Source organism: Emydura macquarii, unplaced genomic scaffold (assembly GCF_026122565.2).
Source record: "Emydura macquarii macquarii isolate MOO-44397 ecotype Brisbane River unplaced genomic scaffold, CSIRO-AGI_Emac_v2 contig_1551, whole genome shotgun sequence".
NCBI lineage: Eukaryota > Metazoa > Chordata > Testudines > Chelidae > Emydura > Emydura macquarii.
Genome location: NW_027131688.1, coordinates 20,601,144 through 20,620,160, shown reverse-complemented (window position 1 = coordinate 20,620,160; position 19,017 = coordinate 20,601,144). Strand labels below are relative to the sequence as shown.

Below are 19,017 nucleotides of genomic sequence, written 5' to 3'. Positions count from 1 at the left end.
TATGATGCAAAAGTTTCTTCCAAACTTCAGACATTTTGACCTGTGGGTTGCTTCCACTGAACTGAAATGCCAACTGAAATTTATGGCTACTCAAACTTTCCAAACCCAATATCCAAAGCTAACCATTTGAAAGTATGTAGATTTTTTGCAATATCATTGAAAATACAGAACACTTTAAAAACACATCATGTATAGTTAGTTACCTTGAAATAATTAAACTACTGTGGTGAAATAACAAAGTACAACATTGTAAGATAATATACTCTATTACATTTAAAATAGAACAGCACGAAAAATTATGCGCTGAATAGAATATACGTAGTATTGCACATTGAAGCAGGACAACAATCTTTTTTAAAAAATCACTTAAATGCTATAGTGTTGGCATATTATTTCTTTATCAAAAATATTAAATTTTCACTTATTACAAACAGTGGCAGTGGGCTCAGTGAGGAATCATTACCCAGCTAAACTTACTGAATTAAATATTTATATAAATACTTTTCAATAAGTCTGGAATTTATTATTACCCATAGATTTGCAATTTAAACTTCTGTGGATATTTCAGTATCTTGAGAGTAAAGAATCAGCTAAACTGATCCTTCTTTGGAAAGCAATATTTTTTAAAAGTTAGAAAAAACTAATCTCCACCCTCCTGGATACATCAAGTCTGGGTTAGCTTTATAAATTATACTGTCTATTAGCCAACACAAACTAGGCTGTTTTCCCTCACTATCTGGCTTTTCGACTTTCCACTATTTCATCAGAGATATCATGAACATACAAAAAAAAATAGAATAGACTAATGCCTTAAATACTAATAGAAAGCAATTTTAAAATTATGTCAATACCTACCAACGTGCGGTGTAGATACGTTTCGTTGGACAGCTATTATTCATCCTGCCACTCTATTACTGATTAAGTGAATGGGTGCACTAATGTGCTGTTGAACAAAATGGGAAAGCATTGTTTCAAGCATTAAGGGAATGCTGTCACTTGGCCAAATCTATCCTTGTGCTACCTGAAGTGACCGTTTTTAAGGAATATACTCAGGACCATTACCTTATGAAGGTCCTCCTTCTCCTGCCTTAGTGTTCTGTACTGCTTTTCAAGTCCTTTTAGCCTTTGTGTGGAATCCTCATGTTCTTGACGAAGCGAAACTTCACCTGCAAACCGTCGTTCTAGTCTATTTGAATCTGTAATTCAACAGAAATTCAACAGAAATTCAAACTAAGTATACTTGCTCCCAGATTTACACCAGTAGCATAAGAAGCAATGTTACATGAACAAACCACTAACTTTTGCTAGAATGTGTTAAAGAGTTTAAATAATTCTTCTTCCTCTTCCCCAATCAGGAGAGCCTTCTAGCCAACTTCTCCGCACCAAGGATTCATCCTCACTTTTACTTTTACTCTTCTGTCTCTATCAAAGGATCTTGTGTCATGGAGACAGACATCTCCCAGATGAAAGAGTTTGAACAGTGGTATTTTTTGGGTCATTTAATGCCATCCTGCAATACACAGGAATGGGTTTTAAGCAGGGCACTATCCTCAATTTAGGACAGGATTTGGGATTGCTCAGTCTAGAGAAAGACTTTTAAGGAAATGACCATTGATACTGAAGTAATATGTTGTAGAAAGAAGGAAGGAAGGAAGATTAGTCATGGCTAAGATAAGGATATCTCCATGAATGAGTGTGAAGCCAATGAGTCAAGAGGACATTTGAAATTGGAGGCCAGGAAATTGGGTGCTACATCAACATGGATGTTCACATTTTCATTTAGGAGGATGTCTGAAGAGGAAAAAATATGATTTGATATAAGGAATCTGGAAGGAAGGCAGAGCGAAGCTTTTATGAAGTGAGAGATGACAGATTTGAGAGCTGTGGAAATTTGAGAGTGATGTGCTCAAACAAATCTACATCTCTACTAGAAAGAAAGAAAGAAAGAAAGAAAGAAAGAAAGAAAGAAAGAAAGAAAGAAAGAAAGAAAGAAAGAAAGAAAGAAAGAAAGAAAGAAAGAAAGAAAGAAAGAAAGAAAGAAAGAAAGAAAGAAAGAAAGAAAGAAAGAAAGAAAGAAAGAAAGAAAGAAAGAAAGAAAGAAAGAAAGAAAGAAAGAAAGAAAGAAAGAAAGAAAGAAAGAAAGAAAGAAAGAAAGAAAGAAAGAAAGAAAGAAAGAAAGAAAGAAAGAAAGAAAGAAAGAAAGAAAGAAAGAAAGAAAGAAAGAAAGAAAGAAAGAAAGAAAGAAAGAAAGAAAGAAAGAAAGAAAGAAAGAAAGAAAGAAAGAAAGAAAGAAAGAAAGAAAGAAAGAAAGTGAGCCTCTATAGTAAAGCTTCATTAAGGCTGAAAGTTTAGCTAGCACTAATTGAAAAGTAGCTCTCATTCCCCTCTTTTTAAGGTTTCCTAAAACTGACCTCATGTTTTCTGGGAGATGTTTACATGGATGAACAGAATAGGGTGGTCAAACAGCATAGTTTCAAATAATTGATTTGGATCCAACAGTTGCCTTTCTTTCAGGTAAGACTTGAGTAGTTGCCTTTTCCAACCTGTCCTGTCTTAAACATCGCTTGGTGAAAATGTATTGCGTGGGCTCAAAACATTGAAACTATCATACAATTTCTTTTCAATGCTTCCCTTAAATATAGCTAAGACCACACAAGAAGTTACTCACCTTGTGCACTCAGGTAGCGAATGCACTGCGAGTGCCCACTGGGATAGATTCCTTGCAACTCAGGCAATTTTTGAAGCTCAATGAGACAGGCATACCCTGGTCATGGAGGGGTCTCACCCCACAGAGGGTCAATGGAAGACAAAGTCCTTTTCTTTTCCTCTTTATTCTATGTTTTTTGAGGAGGGGCGGGGGATGCAACAGCCACAATAAAATGTAAATGAAGCAAAGAGAAAAAAAGGCTTCAAAAGAAGCCAAAAAACAAAGTTACTTACCAGTAACTGCTGTTCTTTGAGATGTATTGCTCATGTCCATTCCTCTATAAGTGTGTGCATGCCTCCATGCATGGCTATCGGAACTTTTTTCCCCTTAGCAGATCCCATAGGGCCGGCTCTGGCGCCCCCTAGAGCCCCACCCACATGCCACGGTATATGAGGCGCTGCCGGCCCTATGCCCCCTCAGTCTCTTCTTTCTGCCAATTCCAGCAGTAGTGGGATGGGTTGTGGAATGGACCTGAGCAACACATCTCGAAGAACAGCAGTTACTGGTAAGTAACCTTGTTTTCTTCTTTGAGTGCTTGCTCATGTCCATTCCACTATAGGTGACTAACAAACAGTATCTTTGGAGGTGGGTCGGAGTTACCGATGAGTTGCCCTCAGCACCACTCTGCCAAATCCCACGTCCTCTCTTGTCTGCTGGATAATGGCGTAGTGAGACGTGAAGGTATGCACCGATGACCAAGTGGCGACTGTGCAGATGTCTTGCCCAGGCACTCTCTCCAGAAAGGCTGTAGACGAAGCTTGAGCTCTGGTTGAGTGTGCTGTGATGGTTCCCAGAAGCGGCACCTTCGCCTGCTTATAGCAGAACCTGATGCACGATGTTATCCACGAGGAGATGCGCTGGGTGGAGACAGGTGAGCCTTTCATCCGGTTGGCCACTGTGATGAAGAGTTGCATTGATCTCTGGAACGGCTTTGTACGCTCCATGTAGAAGTCCAGGCCGATCTCACGTCCAGCGAGTGCCACCTCCTCTCCTCTGAACCGTGAAGTTTGGGAAAAAGATGGAGAAAAATATCCTCATTATAATGAAATTAGAAAACCATCTTGGGCAGAAAGGCCGGGTGCGGCCTCAACTGAACCTTATCTTCATAAAACACTATATAAGGGGGCTCCGAGGTCAGCTCCCTAATCTCGGAGACCCTCCTTGCAGAGGTAATGGCCACCAGGAAGGCCACCTTCCAGGAAAGCAGGAGCAGAGGGCATGAAACCATGGGTTTGAAGGGGGGCCCCGTGAGTTGTGAAAAGACCAGGCGGAGATCCCAGGGAGGCACCGGATCATGGATCTACAGATAGAGCCTCTCATCCCCTTAAGGAACCTGACCAACATCGGGTGGGAGAACAGCCATCTCCCCTCTAGCGGCTGATGGAGCTCGCTCATGTTCCGTCAGCCCCACAGCCTCCAGGCCATAAGATGCAGGGAATCCAGGTCCGGGTGCAACAGGTGACCGTGGTCCTGGAACAGGAGGTAGTGCTGTCTCGGGAGCTCCAGAGGTGGGGCAATTGAGAAGTCCAGCTGGAACCAATGCTATCTCGGCCAGGCTGGAGTGATCAGGATAATGTCCGCTCTGTCCCTCTTGATCTTTAGCAGGACCCTGAACAGGAGGGGAATGGGTGGGAACGCGTACATGAGGCTCCCTGACCAGTCCATGAGGAAAGCATTGGAAATTGACCCTGTCTCTTGACCACGGAGAGAGCAGAACTGTGGGCACTTTTTGTCGCAGGCCGACGTGAAAAGGTCCACCGGGGGAGAGCCCCATGTCCGGAAGATCATAGACACCACCTCTGGGTGTAGTGACCAGTCGTGGTGGGATAGAAACGACCGACTGAGGCAATCTGCCTCGTCGTTCCTCACGAGAGGAACTGAGAGGTGGGCTGCCACTACCGCCATGCACTTTGTAAACACCTTTGGGGCCAAAGAAAGGCCAAAGGGTAAAGCTGTGAACTGGTAGTGGGAGCCAGCCTCCATGAAGCGAAGGAAGTGCCTGTGGCCAGGACATGATATTTCTTCTCTGCCGCCTTGGATGTTGGGGCCACCGAAGAAGGGGTTTGCCACAGGGTCTTCACTATTTTGAGGACCCCTTCATGGACGTGGAGGGCTACCAGAGCTGGGGCAGCTGCCGCCAGCACATTGAAGAGACTGTCTGTAGCCTCTTTTAGTTCCTCCACCTCCAGCCCCAAGTTGGAGGCAACCCTCTTGAGCAGCTCCTGGTGCGCCCTGAAGTCATCCAGTAGTGCTGAGTTGTCTTGGGAGACTGCTTTCAACAGGCAAGGAGGGTTGCCGGGGTGCCTGCATCGGGGGCTCTGGCACCTTTTGATGATGGTGGCTCGCCCGATGACTACCCTCCCCCCCCCCGGGAGGATCCCAAAGCAGCATTGGAGTCCGAGGCCCTTGTTCTGCAGTACCGAGCCGAGGGAGAGGGGGTGTCCCGAATCACAGGCGCTCTGTCTTTCTGGAGAACACCCTCCCGACGATGCCAACCTCGATGGACGACTTTGGCGCTGCAAACGGTGCCGGTGTGTGGAGTCGCGCTCAGAGGAGCTAGATGTACTGGAACATCGTCTCGGTACTGACAACTTTTGGCGCCGCTTGCCCCATGGCTCCATGTTGGCTTTCAGCGACCGGGTTTGGCGCTGTTTCAGTGAGGGCAAACTCCTCAGTACGAGTCCATTCCCGATGACCAGGTTCCGTGCCGCCTCCCTGCGGGTGAACTCTTCGGTTCTGGGGAGTGATAGCGGGAACGAGAGCTGTCTGTGGAGTTACGCCTGGTTGGGGACCTCGACCAGTGTCGTCTCCTATCATGAGCTGCTCCCGGTGCCAAGCATCGATGTCTGCATCGAGAGGGAGACTCCACGTCCCATGTCAGTGCAGGTCAGTCCCTGACCTGGAGCAACTGCTAGGGGAGCGGTGCTGCTCCACCCTAGGTGACCATCCTGTGGGATATCTTCCTCCCCATACAGGGGATCTCCTCAGCCACTCAGGCGGACCCAAGGCGGGTTTCCCCTGGGACACCAGCCCCTTCTCCCTTGGGGGAGGGTGGGGCATAGGCAAGGCCAACAAGGCTCTTGCTGCCTGAGAGGCCTTCGGTGTCAATGGGGCCGGCAGGGACAAAGGGTCTCTCCCACTCTCAGGAGTCAGTGGAGGCTCCCTAACTGGAGACATTGATACCAGAGAAAGGGTCTCCACAGGCCAACCCCGGTGCATCTCAGCGCTTGGCCCTGCCTGACCAATGGCGCAGGGGAGTGTCTGCGTTCCGCACGCTGCTTTTTCTTCTTCTTCTGCACTGGGGAAGCGGCGCAGCGTCGAGTCGCAGCCGGTGCCGACAGTGCACTCTGTACCGAGACGGAGTGGGTGGGCTCGGAGGCCGGGCGAAGTGCTGCCTCCATAAGCAAGGCTTTCAAATGGATTTCTCTGTCCCTTTGAGTCCTTGGTTTGAAAGCCTTGCAGATCTTATACCTGTTTTCAGGCAGCTGTCGTGTAGGTCACTGAGCAGGAAGGTCTTCCAGCAGAAGGCACACGGCTTAAAGCCCAGTGACCAGGGCATACCCTGGCCTCGCTAAATCCCACCTGGGACTACCTTACGTCTCTAACTATACTATTAACAACTACTTAACCAAACTATCTAACAATACAGAAAAACAAGTCCAAACAAGGGGAATAGCACTTGCAAAGTAAGCAAGTATAGTTCCAGCAACTGTCACGGGCGTACAACTGAAGGGGTGTAGGGCTGGCAGCGCCTCATATACCGTGGCATGCGTGTGGGCTCCAGGGGGTGCCGGAGCCAGCCCTACAGAATCTGCTAAGGGGAAAAAAGTTCTGGTAACCGTGCACGGAGGCGTGCATACACCTATAGTGGAATGGACATGAGCAAGCACTTGAAGAACTAGTAATTCTAAGAGAGCTAATTATCTGTGATCGGACAGCTCTAGTACCATCTCTAGCCAGGAGCAGTTGAGAAGAAACTGAGATGGGATTACCCACGTGCACTGGCTAGCTTCATGGCAGGTGGGAAGCAGCACAGCAGGATGGACACTGCTACCAAAGTTCTCTGATCAGCAGTGCAGGGACACAGACACCTGCAGTGGAGCACCAGTAGGGACACTACTCGAAGAAGAAATGCCCTTTCTTCCCATGAGAAAAAAGGCAAGATTAAAAGCACAGGCAAAATCAAATTCAGAACATATCTAACTAAACCTATCTAACCAATTCCTTCTATTTCTGGCTCCAAGTGGAATATGTGCTATCAGGCTCAGGACATTGAGGGGAAAGATGAGCATTTATTTGAAAATACTGACTATACTAATATAAGCATTCTGTTAAATATCCTTTCCTTCCACTAGCATTCATCAATAACTTTATTTGTACTTACTGTGCATTAAATACAAATTGATAAAACCAAGCATTCCTACTACTTTGACTAATATTAGAATTAAACTATTGCTTGAAGTGTACCAGTCAGAGTATCAGTCATGCCAGACACTTACCTGATATTTTGCTCTTCAAACGTTCAATTTCTTCATTTAGCTTCTTGATTTCTTTATCACGGTTTGTATTTCCTGGAACATGTGCTGAAACTGGCAGGGACTGCACAGTCTGTGTAGATTCTTAAATTGAATAAGGAAAAAATGTCAGTCAAACTAAGAGCCTTCAGCTGCTTTTCATAATCTGATCTGCAAATCTCAGCAAATGTACACAACTAACCTTGCAGTTTTCCACTCAAATCCAGTTTTTCTTCCTCCAGTTTTTGTATTCTCCTTTCATAAGCTTCTATTTGCAAGCTGTTCTCTAAGTCATGTTGCACACCCCTGTCTTTGATTACAGCATTGGACTGCATTACACTCCTTAAAGACCCTCTATCAGATAATAAGCTACAACCAAACACAAAAGAGTCAGAAAATACTTCAATGAACATTTACAATCATCTGCAGCAGTTTCATGCTGGAATTCAACACAAGTTACACCTAAATTTCTGAGCACAACACTTAATGTAGTGCTATTGTACATACTTCTGCCAAGGTTATGCAATTTCTCTCTCATTCCCTTTCTATTATATGCAGAACATAGAGTCTTCACCACTGCCTTCCATCTTTGCTAGTCTCCTGCTGCAGTCGCTTCTTCCTATGTTATTTTGATAGTTTTCAGTTCTGCTTCTATTATGTGTTTCCCATGCTATCCTTGGCCTACCTTGTCACCTTCTGTTCTAGGCATTCTAGTCCAATGCCTGTCTTACGTTACGTTATTCAGGTCGTTTCTCCATGTACGTCCTACCCATCTCCATTTTCGTTCTGTAATTTCTTTTCAGTTTCTGTTTCCTCCTTATCCAGAGTTCTTTGTTTGTGATATTTTTTTCTTACCATCTGATACTGGGTTTTTTTTCCTAAGGCAGCTGTTTATGAAAACTTTTATGAGAGTTTAAGTAGGAAGGTCTTAAGTTGAAGTTTCAGCACCAAATAGTAAGACTAGCTTTAAAATGGCTTTAAATATTCAAAGTTTAGTTTGGAGGGCAAGATTTCTGTTTCTGCATATCAGCTTCAGAGTTACAAAGGCATATTGTTATTTAGCTTTTATAATAGCTTTAATGTCTTGGTCTGTTCCACCCTGTAGTACTTACAATGCTGCCAAGACATGCAAAGTATCAGACATCTTCTGTGTCTGTCCCAGACAGGGTTATTGGTGTTTCTTGTTGTGTGTTGATAACCACAGTTTTACTCTTCTCAATGTTGATTTTCAATCCTACTAATTGTGCACAGGCATGGAGATCATTTGTTTTGGCTTGCATTTCGCTATAGGCATGGGACAGTGAGTTGATGTAATTTGCAAAGTCAAGGCCCTTTAACTTGTGTGTGAAAGACCATTGTACACTCCTTGGCTGTTATGTGGTTTCTCATTACCCAATATATTATCAGAAAAAAGATCCTGAGTGACTTCAGAAGGGTGGTCGGGGACTCCCTCCTAATGGGGACGGAGTCATCCATCTGCCGTCCGGACCGGGAAACTAGAGAAGTGTGCTGCTTGCCTGGAGCTAGGATTCAGGATGTGACAGAGACTGCCAAGACTCATCAAGTCTTCAGACCGCTACCCCTTCCTACTTCTCCACGTGGGCACCAATGACACTGCCAAGAACGATCTTGAGCGGATCACTGCAGACTATGTGGCTCTGGGAAGAAGGATAAAGGAGTTTGAAGCACAAGTGGTGTTCTCATCCATCCTCCCTGTTGAAGGAAAAGGCCCAGGTAGGGACCGTTGCATTGCGGAAGTAAATGCGTGGTTACGCAGGTGGTATCGGAGAGAGGGCTTTGGATTCTTCGATCATGGGATGTTGTTCCAGGAAGAAGGATTACTAGGAAGAGATGGGATTCACCTAACGAAGAGAGGGAAGAGTATCTTTGCAGACAGGCTGGCTAACCTAGTGAGGAGGGCTTTAAACTAGGTTCGATGGGGGACGGAGACCTAAGCCTGAAGGTAAGTGGGGAAGTGGGACACCACAAGGAAGCAGAAGGAGGAGGATGCAGCAGGGGAGGCCTCCTGATTCATACTGAGAAAGCAGGGCAATCGGGTAGTTATCTCAAGTGCCTATACACAAATGCAAGAAGCCTGGGAAACAAGCAGGAGGAATTGGAAGTCCTGGCACAGTCAAGAAACTATGACATGACTGGAATAACTGAGACTTGGTGGAGTAACTCACACAACTGGAGTACTATCATGGATGGGTATAAACTGTTCAGGAAGGACAGGCAGGGGCGAAAGGGTGGAGGAGTTGCACTGTATGTAAGAGAGCTCTATGATTGCTCTGAGCTCCAGTATGAAACTGGAGATAAGCCAGTTGAGAGTCTCTGGGTTAAGCTTAGAAGCAAGAACAATAAGGGTGATATCGGGTGGGTGTCTATTACAGACCACCAGACCAGGAGGATGAAGTAGATGAGGCTTTCTTCAGTCAACTAGGGAAAGTTTCCAGTTCACAGGACCTGATTCTCATGGGGGACTTCAATCATCCTGACATCTGCTGGAAGAGCAATACAGCAGAGCACAAAGAATCCAGGAAGTTTTTGCATAGTGTTGCAGACAACTTCCTGGTGCAAGTGCTGGAGCAACCAACTAGGGGCCATGCTTCTCTTGACCTGTTGCTCACAAACAGGGAAGATTTGGTAGGGGAAGGAGAAGTGGGTGGCAACCTAGGCAGCAGTGACCATGAGATGGTCGAGTTCAGGATCCTGACAAAAGGAAAAAAGAACAGCAGGATACGGACCATGGACTTCAGAAAAGCAGATTTTGACTCCCTCAGGGAGCTGATGGGCAGGATCCCCTGGGAGGCTAATATGAGGGGGAAAGGAATCCAAGAGAGCTGGCTGTATTTTAAAGAAACCTTATTGAGGGCACAGGAACAAACCATCCCGATGTGCAGAAAGAATAGCAAATATGGTAGGCCTCCAGCTTGGCTTAACAAAGAAGTCTTTGGTGACCTTAAACACAAAAAAGAAGCTTACAAGAAGTGTAAGCTTGGTCAGATGACTAGGGAGGAGTATAAAAATGCTGCTCGAACATGCAGGAATGAAATCAGGAAGGCCAAAGCACAATTGGAGTTGCAGTTAGCAAGGGAAGGGAAACAACAAGGGTTTCTACAGGTATGTTACCAACAAGAGGAAGATTAGGGAAAGTGTGGGCCCCTTACAGAATGAGGGAGGCAACCTAGTGACAGAGGATGTAGAAAAAGCTGAGGTACTCAATGCCTTTTTTGCCTCTGTCTTCACAGATCAGGTCAGCTCCCAGACTACTGCACTGGGCAGCACACAATGGGAAGGAGGTGAACATCCCACAGTGCTGAAGGAACAGGTCCAAGACTTTTTAGAAAGATTGGACATACACAAGTCCATGGGGCCAATTGCAATGCACCCGAGGGTGCTGAGGGAGTTGTCTGATGTGATTTCAGAGCCATTGGCTATTATCTTTGAAAGCTCGTGGAAATTGAGGGAGGTCCCTGATGACTGGAAAAAAGCAAATACAGTGCCCATATTCAAGAAAGGGAGGAAAGAAGATCCAGGGAACTACAGCCAGGTCAGCCTCACCTCAATCCCTGGAAAAATCATGGAGCAGGTCCTCAAAGAATCCATTGTAAGGCACTTGGAAGAGAGGAAGATGATCAGGAACAGTCAACATGGATTCACCAAGGGAAATTCATTCCTGATCAACCTGATTGCTTTCTATGAAGAGATGATTGGCTCTGTGGATGTGGGGAAAGCAGTAGATGTGATATACCTTGACTTTAGCAAAGCTTTTGATATGGTCTCTCACAGTACTCTAATTAGCAAGTTAAAGAAGTATGGGTTGGATGAATGGACTATAAAATGGATAGAGAACTGGCTAGAGCATAGGGCTCAACGAGTAGTGATCAATGGCTCCATGTCTAGCTGGCAGCCGGTCACAAGCGGAGTGCCCCAGGGATTGGTGCTGGAGCCGGTTTTGTTCAACATCTTCATTAATGATCTAGAGGATGGGGTAGATTGCACCCTCAGCAAATTTGCAGATGACACTAAGCTAGGGGGAGTGGTAGATACCCTGGAAGGTAGGGATAGGATACAGAAGGACCTAAACAACCTGGAGGATTGGGCCAAAAGAAATCTGATGAGATCCGACAAGGACAAGTGCAGAATCCTGCACTTTGGACGGAAGAATCACATACACAGCTACAGACTGGGGACCGATGAGCTAAGCAGCAGTTCTGCAGAGAAGGACCTGGGGGTTACAGTGGATAAGAAGCTGGATATGAGTCAGCAGTGTGCCCTGATTGCCAAGAAGGCTAATAACATATTGGGCTGCATTAGTAGGAGCATTGCCAGCAGATCATGGGAAATGATTACTCCCCACTATTCGGCATTGGTGAGGCCGCATTTGGAGTAGTGTGTCCAGTTTTGGGCCCCCTACTAAAAAAAGGATGTGGACAAGTTGGAGAGAGTCCAGGGGAGGACAACAAAAATGATTAGGGGGCTGGAGCACAAGACTTATGAGAATGGTTGAGGGAACTAAGCTTGTTTAGTCTGCAGAAGAGAAGAATGAGGGGAGATTTGATAGCAGCCTTTAACTACCTGAAAGGGGGTTCCAGGGAGGATGGAGCTAGGCTGTCCTCAGTGGTGGCAGATGACAGAACAAGGAGCAACGGTCTCAAATTGCAGTGGGGGAGATCTAGGTTGGACATTAGGAAAAAGTTTTTCACTAGGAGGGTGGTGAAGCACTGGAATGGGTTACCTAGAGAGGTGGTGGAATCTTCATCTTTAGAGGTTTTTAAGCTGCATCTTAACAAAACCCTCGCTGGGATTATTTAGCTGAGGTTAGTCCTGCTTTGAGCAGGGGGTTGGACTAGATGACCTCCTGAGGTCCCTTCCAACTCTATTATTCTATGATCCTTGTCTGATGCCTGTAGTGACCTGGAATGACTTAGTCACTTCACTGTTATGTATTATTTGGCATGTCATACTTTCATAGAAGCTTTGAAATTTCTGAGGGATTGTATAGTGGTGTAGCAACTTCAGTTAAACTGTTTTATCCATGATATCAAAGGTTGTTTGGAAATCTAAAAAATTCATATGAAGTGGTGATGCCATTCGATTAACAAGTCTGATGATGATACGTAGGGTTACTATTTGATCCATCCATGATTTCTCCTGTACACGGTCCGGTCCTAAGTCCCTAAGGGCGTCTATTCTAATTCTAACTAACTTAACACTATACTTAACACTACACTTAACATTAAACTATTCAAACTATTCAACAACGATTAACAGAGTCAGTAAGGGGAATGTTACTTGAGAAAGGCAAGAGGCAAGACATTCCAGCAACCATCACAGGAGGAAAGAAGGAACTGAGGGCCCGTTTGGTCGGCGTTGCCTCATATACCGTGGCATGAGCACGGTACTCCAGGGGGCGCCTAAGCTGAGCCTAAGGGGTCTGCTAAGGGGAAAAAAGTTCCAGGAACCAGTGCACGGTGGCGTGCACTCACCTATATTGGAATGGATATGAGCAATCACTTGAAGTAGAACCTGGAACTACCACTTTATTTGTCTAGAATAATAAAAGTAAATATATTACTTGGGACAGACATCAATTGAGTACCCCTCCAGTTTTTACAATGATGAAATCTCTTTTCTCTGGCAGCTTCACTAAATGACCCTTTTCTCACTCCATTGGTATTTTTTCTTCCTCATGTATTTTGTAAGAGGTGTGATACAGCGAGAGCAGAGGACAGTAGGAGAGTGCTCAAAGGGAGGTATGTAAGCCCCAGAATGCTCAGGGCTCTGTTCCCTACAGGCTAGCTAGAAGTCATTAAGGGGCAATTAGGAGCAGCTGAGGCCAGTTAAGGCCCAGCCAGGTGCCTGATAAAAACCCTCTGCTCCAGACAGCCCGTGAACTGGAGGAGGAGGAGTGCCGTGCTGTGCTGTGCGAAGGAGTGCAGAACTGTGTCAAGGACCAGTGTGTGGAGGAGCAGAAAGGAGTGCTGAGGAAGGTACCAGGCCCAAGAAGCCAGAAGGACAGAGGGGGCGAAATTAGCCCAGGGGAAAAGACTGCAGCTGAGAGTATGATGCCAGCAGCACATAGCTGCTACTCATTTGCCACATGTGGTGTCAGGAGTGGGATCTATCACACAATGGAGTTAAACCAGGGCGATTCTAGCCCACCCCACTCCCAAGATGGATGACGCGGTCAAAGCCTTAATGCAAGCCATGGCTACCCAGCAGGAGGCTACCCAGGTCCAGGCAGCCACCCAGCAGGAGGCTGTATGGTTGTAGCAAGAGACCAACCACCTGCTGATGAGCCAAGCTACCCAGGACCGGGCCCTACTTCAGAAGGTGGTAGGCCAGGTGAAAATCCTGGTGGAGCGAGGACGCAGCCAAGATGAGGTGTGGACCGTACAGGCCAACAACTACCTAGAAAAAATGACACGAGAGGCTGATATAGAGGCATACCTCCAGGCTTTCAAAAGAACAGCCCTGCGGGAGGCCTGGCCCCAAGATCAATGGGCCAGTGTCCTTGCCCCTTTCCTGGGAGGAGAGGCCCAGAAGGCCTATTATGATATGGCGGCAGAAGCTGCTGCAGACTACCCCCAGCTGAAGGCCGAAATCCTGGCCAGGTCCGGAGTGACGGTAGCGGTGAGAGCCCAGAGGTTCCATGAATGGCAGTACAGTGAAGACAAAGCACCACGGTCGTAGTTGTTTGACCTAATCCATCTGACCCTGAAGTGGCTGTGCCCTGAGGCCCTCAGAGCCGAGAAGCTTGTTGGAGCTCCTGGTGATGGACTGTTATACGCAGGGGTTACCATTGGACCTCCAAGCCTGGGTTGGACAGAATGACACCTCTACCAACGACAAGTTGGTTGCCTTGGTAGACAGGCAGCTGGCGGCCCGTGAATTGTCCCTGACCCCCCGGGAGAAGACATGGCGGGCGCGGAAGGTGGCCCCCAACCCTGGTTCCTGGACTATCAGGAGACCGGGGACCGGGCACAAGGACTCTGAGGAACAGCCCGAGGATAGAAGGGACCTGGGAACTTGGGGGGTGAGGGTTGGGGGAGCCGACCAAATAGCCCAAGGCAGAGGGCTAGCCTAAAGTACTGGTGCTATGAATGCGGGGAACTGGGTCACATAGCAGCCCAGTGCCCCAACCAGGAGGAGCCCATGCAGTACAATCTAGGAGGTCACAGAGGGTGCTGTGGTCTCATTGGCTTGGTAGAGGTTGTAATAGCCCCCCATGGATATACGAGGCAAATAAAGATAAATGGCATCAAAGCCATGGCCCTGGTAGATTCAGGGAGTGCTGTCACGCTGGTCTCTGGAAAATTAGTGGGGCAAGACCAGCTGACCTGGGCCAAACACACAGGGGTGACCTGCGTGCATGGGTCTGTAAATTTCTACCCCTCAAACCCGGCACAGATCGAGATCCACGGGAACGCACCCAGGTGACAGCAGGGGTTGTCCTTAGGCTTCCCTACCCATTCTTGATTGGTAGGGATTTTCCCGAGTTCGAGAACCTACTGCCCCCCCTGTAGAGCCTGGAGCAGACGGCATACCCCGGGCTGAGACCGAGGCACAGGCAACCAGTGCTGCCCCTGTTTTTGCTGAATTTGCCCAAGAACTATTTTCACCCCCTGGAAGACCCTGGAAATCCAGGTGGGAAAGGAGGGTGGACAAAAGATTAGGGACTCGAATATTGGCTGGGAACCAGAAAACCGCCCTGGTTGGTAGGTGAACCCACTCAGGAGGCCAGGAGACCGCTCAAACTAGGGAGGATCCATAGGCGGTTCCCGAACTAGTAGGAGCAACACTGGGGAGGAAGGTGAGGTTGGGCCCCTAGAGGTAGGCCAGTTAGGTTTCCTACGAGGGAATTTCAGGCAGGATCAGGCCAACGACCCGTTATATGCAAATGTAAGGAAGGAGGTAGCGGAGATAGATGGTGTGCCCACGGAGGGGAAGACCAAGGGCCCTGGACCATACTATATCATCAAACGTGACCTGCTGTACCATGTAGCACAAGTACAACAGGAGGAAGTGGAACAACTCTAGGTGCCAGAAAAACACCAAGGCAATGTTGGAGCTGCCCTAGGAGCAGATAAGACCCTGGACCGGATCCTGAGGAGTTTTTACTGGCTGGGAATACGGGTAGAGGCCTGACGCTACTGTGTCTCTTGCCCAGAGTGCCAGCTGCACAGCCCCCGGCCTCACATGCGAGCCCCATTAGTGCCCCGATCCGTTATCAAAGTTCCTTTTGAGAGGATAGCTATGGATCTGGTGGGGCCACTAGAACGATCAACGCGGGGCCACCAAAGTGTGCTTGTCATTCTGGATTATGCCACACAGTACCCTGAAGCCATTCTGCTAAGAAACCCCACATCCAAGGCAATCGCAAAGGAACTGCTCCGGGTCTTTGCTAGAGGGGGCATCCCTAAGGAAATGCTGACGGACCAAGGGACTCCCTTCATGTCCAAACTAATGAAAGACCTATGCACGCTGCTCTGTATCCAGGCCCTGCGGACCTCAGTACACCATCCACAAACGGACAGCCTGGTTGAGAGGTTCCAATCGTACCCTCAAGAGCATGATATGGAAGGTGGTGGCGCAGGACGGAAAGGATTGGGATGTCTTACTACCGTACTTGATGTTTGCAATACAGGAGATTCTCCCCAGGAGTCCATTGGGTTCTCTCCCTTCGAACTATCATACGGTTGCCATCCACGGGGTATATTAGACATTGCCAAAGAGGATTGGGAAGAACAGTTTAACCCAGGGAATAATGTAATTAAGCCTATAAAGTCTTGTGTGTCTTTTTTTGGCTTCACCGTTCTCTACAGTATATTCCTCTTGGAGTCACTGTATCTGTGTTCTTGCTTGATTTAATTTCTGTTTAATTGTATCTCTCGTACCGTCTATTTTCTGCTAGGTATTTGCAGATAACCATTAATTATCTATAACCATTAGTTGTGATGTTTCCTCCTGAATTCCAGCACTTTTTCACAAGTTTTAGTGAAATTATCCTTTACTCATTTCCATTTGCCTTCTAGTGTTCCATCATCTCAATCTTCAAGCACCTGTAACCTTTTTGATAATTCTAAACTCTTGTTTTGTTGTCATCTGTTTTAGTTTGGTGATGTTGTAACATGGACATCTCTGCTGTTCATGTCTCTTCTTTGTTCTTAATGTGGCTACCACTAAGGCATAGTCTGTTCCACATTGTCCCATTCCTGTTATGCACATCTTCTAAAGTTCTTCTCCATCTGTACTGCATTATAATGTGATTTGAGTTTCTCATACTATGATCTGGTGACCTTCAAGTTATCTTATGAACTGTGCAGCGAGGGAAAATAGTTTCTCTGATGACCAGGTTGTTTGCTGATTTTTGTGGAATGAACATTTAACCATTTTAATTCATTCACTGAGGCCTTGTTTTCCCATAATTACTTCCCTGCCAGTGTTGTTCCTTCCTACTTTAGCGTTCGTATCTCCAGTTACTAGGAGGATCTCTCTTTTTGGGACTTTGTCTATTATGTTCTGTAGCTGCTCGTAAAAGTTTTCTTTTCCCCCTTGGCTAGCTGGATTTGTTGGAACATAATATTCAATAGTGGACATTTTCTGGAACTTTGATTTAAACTGTATTGTTCTAATCCAGGGGTGGCCAAACTTATTGACTTCCCGAAATACCTCCTTCCCTCTGGGCAGTATCCTCTAGCCCCATGACCATGCTTCAGGGCACAAGCTCCGAGTCTCTTCCTCCCTACCCCCCAAGTCTGGTAGGCGGAGAATGGGGGGGACAGGACGGGGGCATAGAAGGCCCCGCAAGTCGCACTTTAACTTTAAAGAAGCTGCATGCAGCTCAGGAGCCACAGTTTGGCTACTGTGGTTTTCTGAAACTCATGCTCATTCTATCAGACCCCAGGCCATGTGTGTGTTCATTATTGGCACCTGTCAGCCCAGAATATAGGATGATTAACTGAAAGTTATTTGTTCTGATGTTACCCATCTCATGTCTCTTAGGCCTAGTATATCTAATTGGGATCTGTACATTTCTTTCATTACTTGGACCATTTTACCAGGATCATATAGTATCCATCCATTCCATGTACCCATTTTTGTGATGGATTTAGAAGAAAGCAAATTTATCAGCGGAGTACTTTCCTTTGGGGTTTGGCCACTTTGCATCATCATCTCTCTTCTAGGTCTATTTGAACTGATTGAGTCAGATTGAGTTTGTTGAACTGGGCAGTAAGTATAGGTTTTCGTAACGTCTTGTTTACAGAAATGGGTCATTAGCTCACTCCCAACCTTTTACCAGGAGGGCCGGTGGACTGCCTTTAGTCTGGCTTCTATCCCAGGTTATGCAATAGATATCCTTATTTGACTCTGGTGTGGAGTGAAGAATAAAATTTTGAAAGGGCACCCAAAGCACTTAGGAACCTAATTCCACTTTGCTTTAAATAGAATTTAGGAGTCTAAGTGACTGAAGTGCTTTTGAAAATTTGATCCAAAATCTTGGCTCATCACATTCTTAGAACGAGAATGTTCCAAATCAGCCATTGCTAATGGGTAAAAAATCCCAACTGTGAACTTGTTTACAGCTGCACCAGCCACACGTCCATAAATCAGTTCTAGGAAAGATGGCCTATTTATAATTGCACACCAAACACCTACATGAGAACAAAATCTAAATAGATGTTTGCAGGATGTGGATACTTTTTGCACATAGAAAATTGTGGCTTTGATTCTATTAATAAAATCAGATATACTGCAAGTTTGATACTGCTATAGCTTCTCTTTGAAATTAGACATTTTTAAAAGAGATCAGAAGCCAAAAACACCCCTGAAAAACATGTTTTCTAGGGCTACGTGAAAACTACATGGGATTTTACCAAACAACAACTTTTAATCTACTGGCTCAGATGTATGGGAAGCTACATCCCAAAGAGGAACTTTTTAAATACAATAGTGACTATAGCAACTGTAATTGCCTCATGTGATGGCACAGTGAAAAAAAATCCAAAATACTAACATTTCTTTAGGTCCTCCAGAAAGAATATTTATATTCTGTTGCTACCATAGTTATCTCTGCAGCAAATGCTATTTCAACATCTGCGACCACATATAAATACCACAAAATGAAAGAGCCACAAGCATCATAAACTCTATTTCAAATACATAAAGAAATATTAAGTATAAATAAAATACCTTTAATTTTTGTAGTCAAAGCAAAAATGTTCATGTACAATAAGAAAAAGGTATTTTATCTACACACATCGTTCAGTGTGCTTGTGAAAAGGAAAACCTTCTAGAATTAACCCTATTTAAGATATACATGTAACAAGTAACTGCTTCTTTTGCCTACCTGTCAGTTGTATATGTAAACCCAACAAAAGGTAAATGTAATCCAGAAAAGCCAGTATGAGAAACTGGTGGCACGATTTCCTGCATAAAAAGAACACGAGTGAAAACCAAACAAATAATTTTTTAAAAGTTTAAGTGCTTTTTTTGTGCCTCAGTGTTCAGGAAGTCAGATTAGATGATGATAATGGTCCCTCTTCTGGCCTTAGAATCTATAAGGGTGGTCTCTGGAGCGAACTTTTCTTAGAATATATCAGCACACAGTATGTGGTTATTCGTTGAGTAAAATAATCTCCCATTGTTCCAAAAAACCTTTTCCCAAATATGGTAATTCACAATGTATCACATACATTGCAAATCCCCTTCTTATTCACACTCCACTTACAGGACAATTCTGTTTAACAAACCCAAAATGTAATGCATTCACAATAAATTTTGTTTTTG

General features: G+C 45.6%; 1 protein-coding gene across 5 annotated transcripts in view; it reads right to left on the bottom strand.

The window, feature by feature from the left end:
- The window catches only part of CDC42BPB (CDC42 binding protein kinase beta), a 159,803-nt gene that overhangs the window by 51,450 nt on the left and 89,336 nt on the right, over nt 1-19,017 (bottom strand). For all 5 annotated transcript variants that reach the window (XR_010921157.1, XR_010921158.1, XR_010921159.1 and 2 more), the window contains exons 9-12: nt 18,578-18,657; nt 7,424-7,590; nt 7,207-7,326; nt 1,063-1,196 (exon numbers count right to left, since the gene is read on the bottom strand). Coding sequence is in view for 2 of the 5 variants with exons in the window: in XM_067555018.1 (XP_067411119.1) it covers nt 1,063-1,196; nt 7,207-7,326; nt 7,424-7,590; nt 18,578-18,657 (501 nt within the window). In the remaining 3 variants the exon portion in view is untranslated. The remainder of the gene's footprint in view (nt 1-1,062; nt 1,197-7,206; nt 7,327-7,423; nt 7,591-18,577; nt 18,658-19,017) is intronic.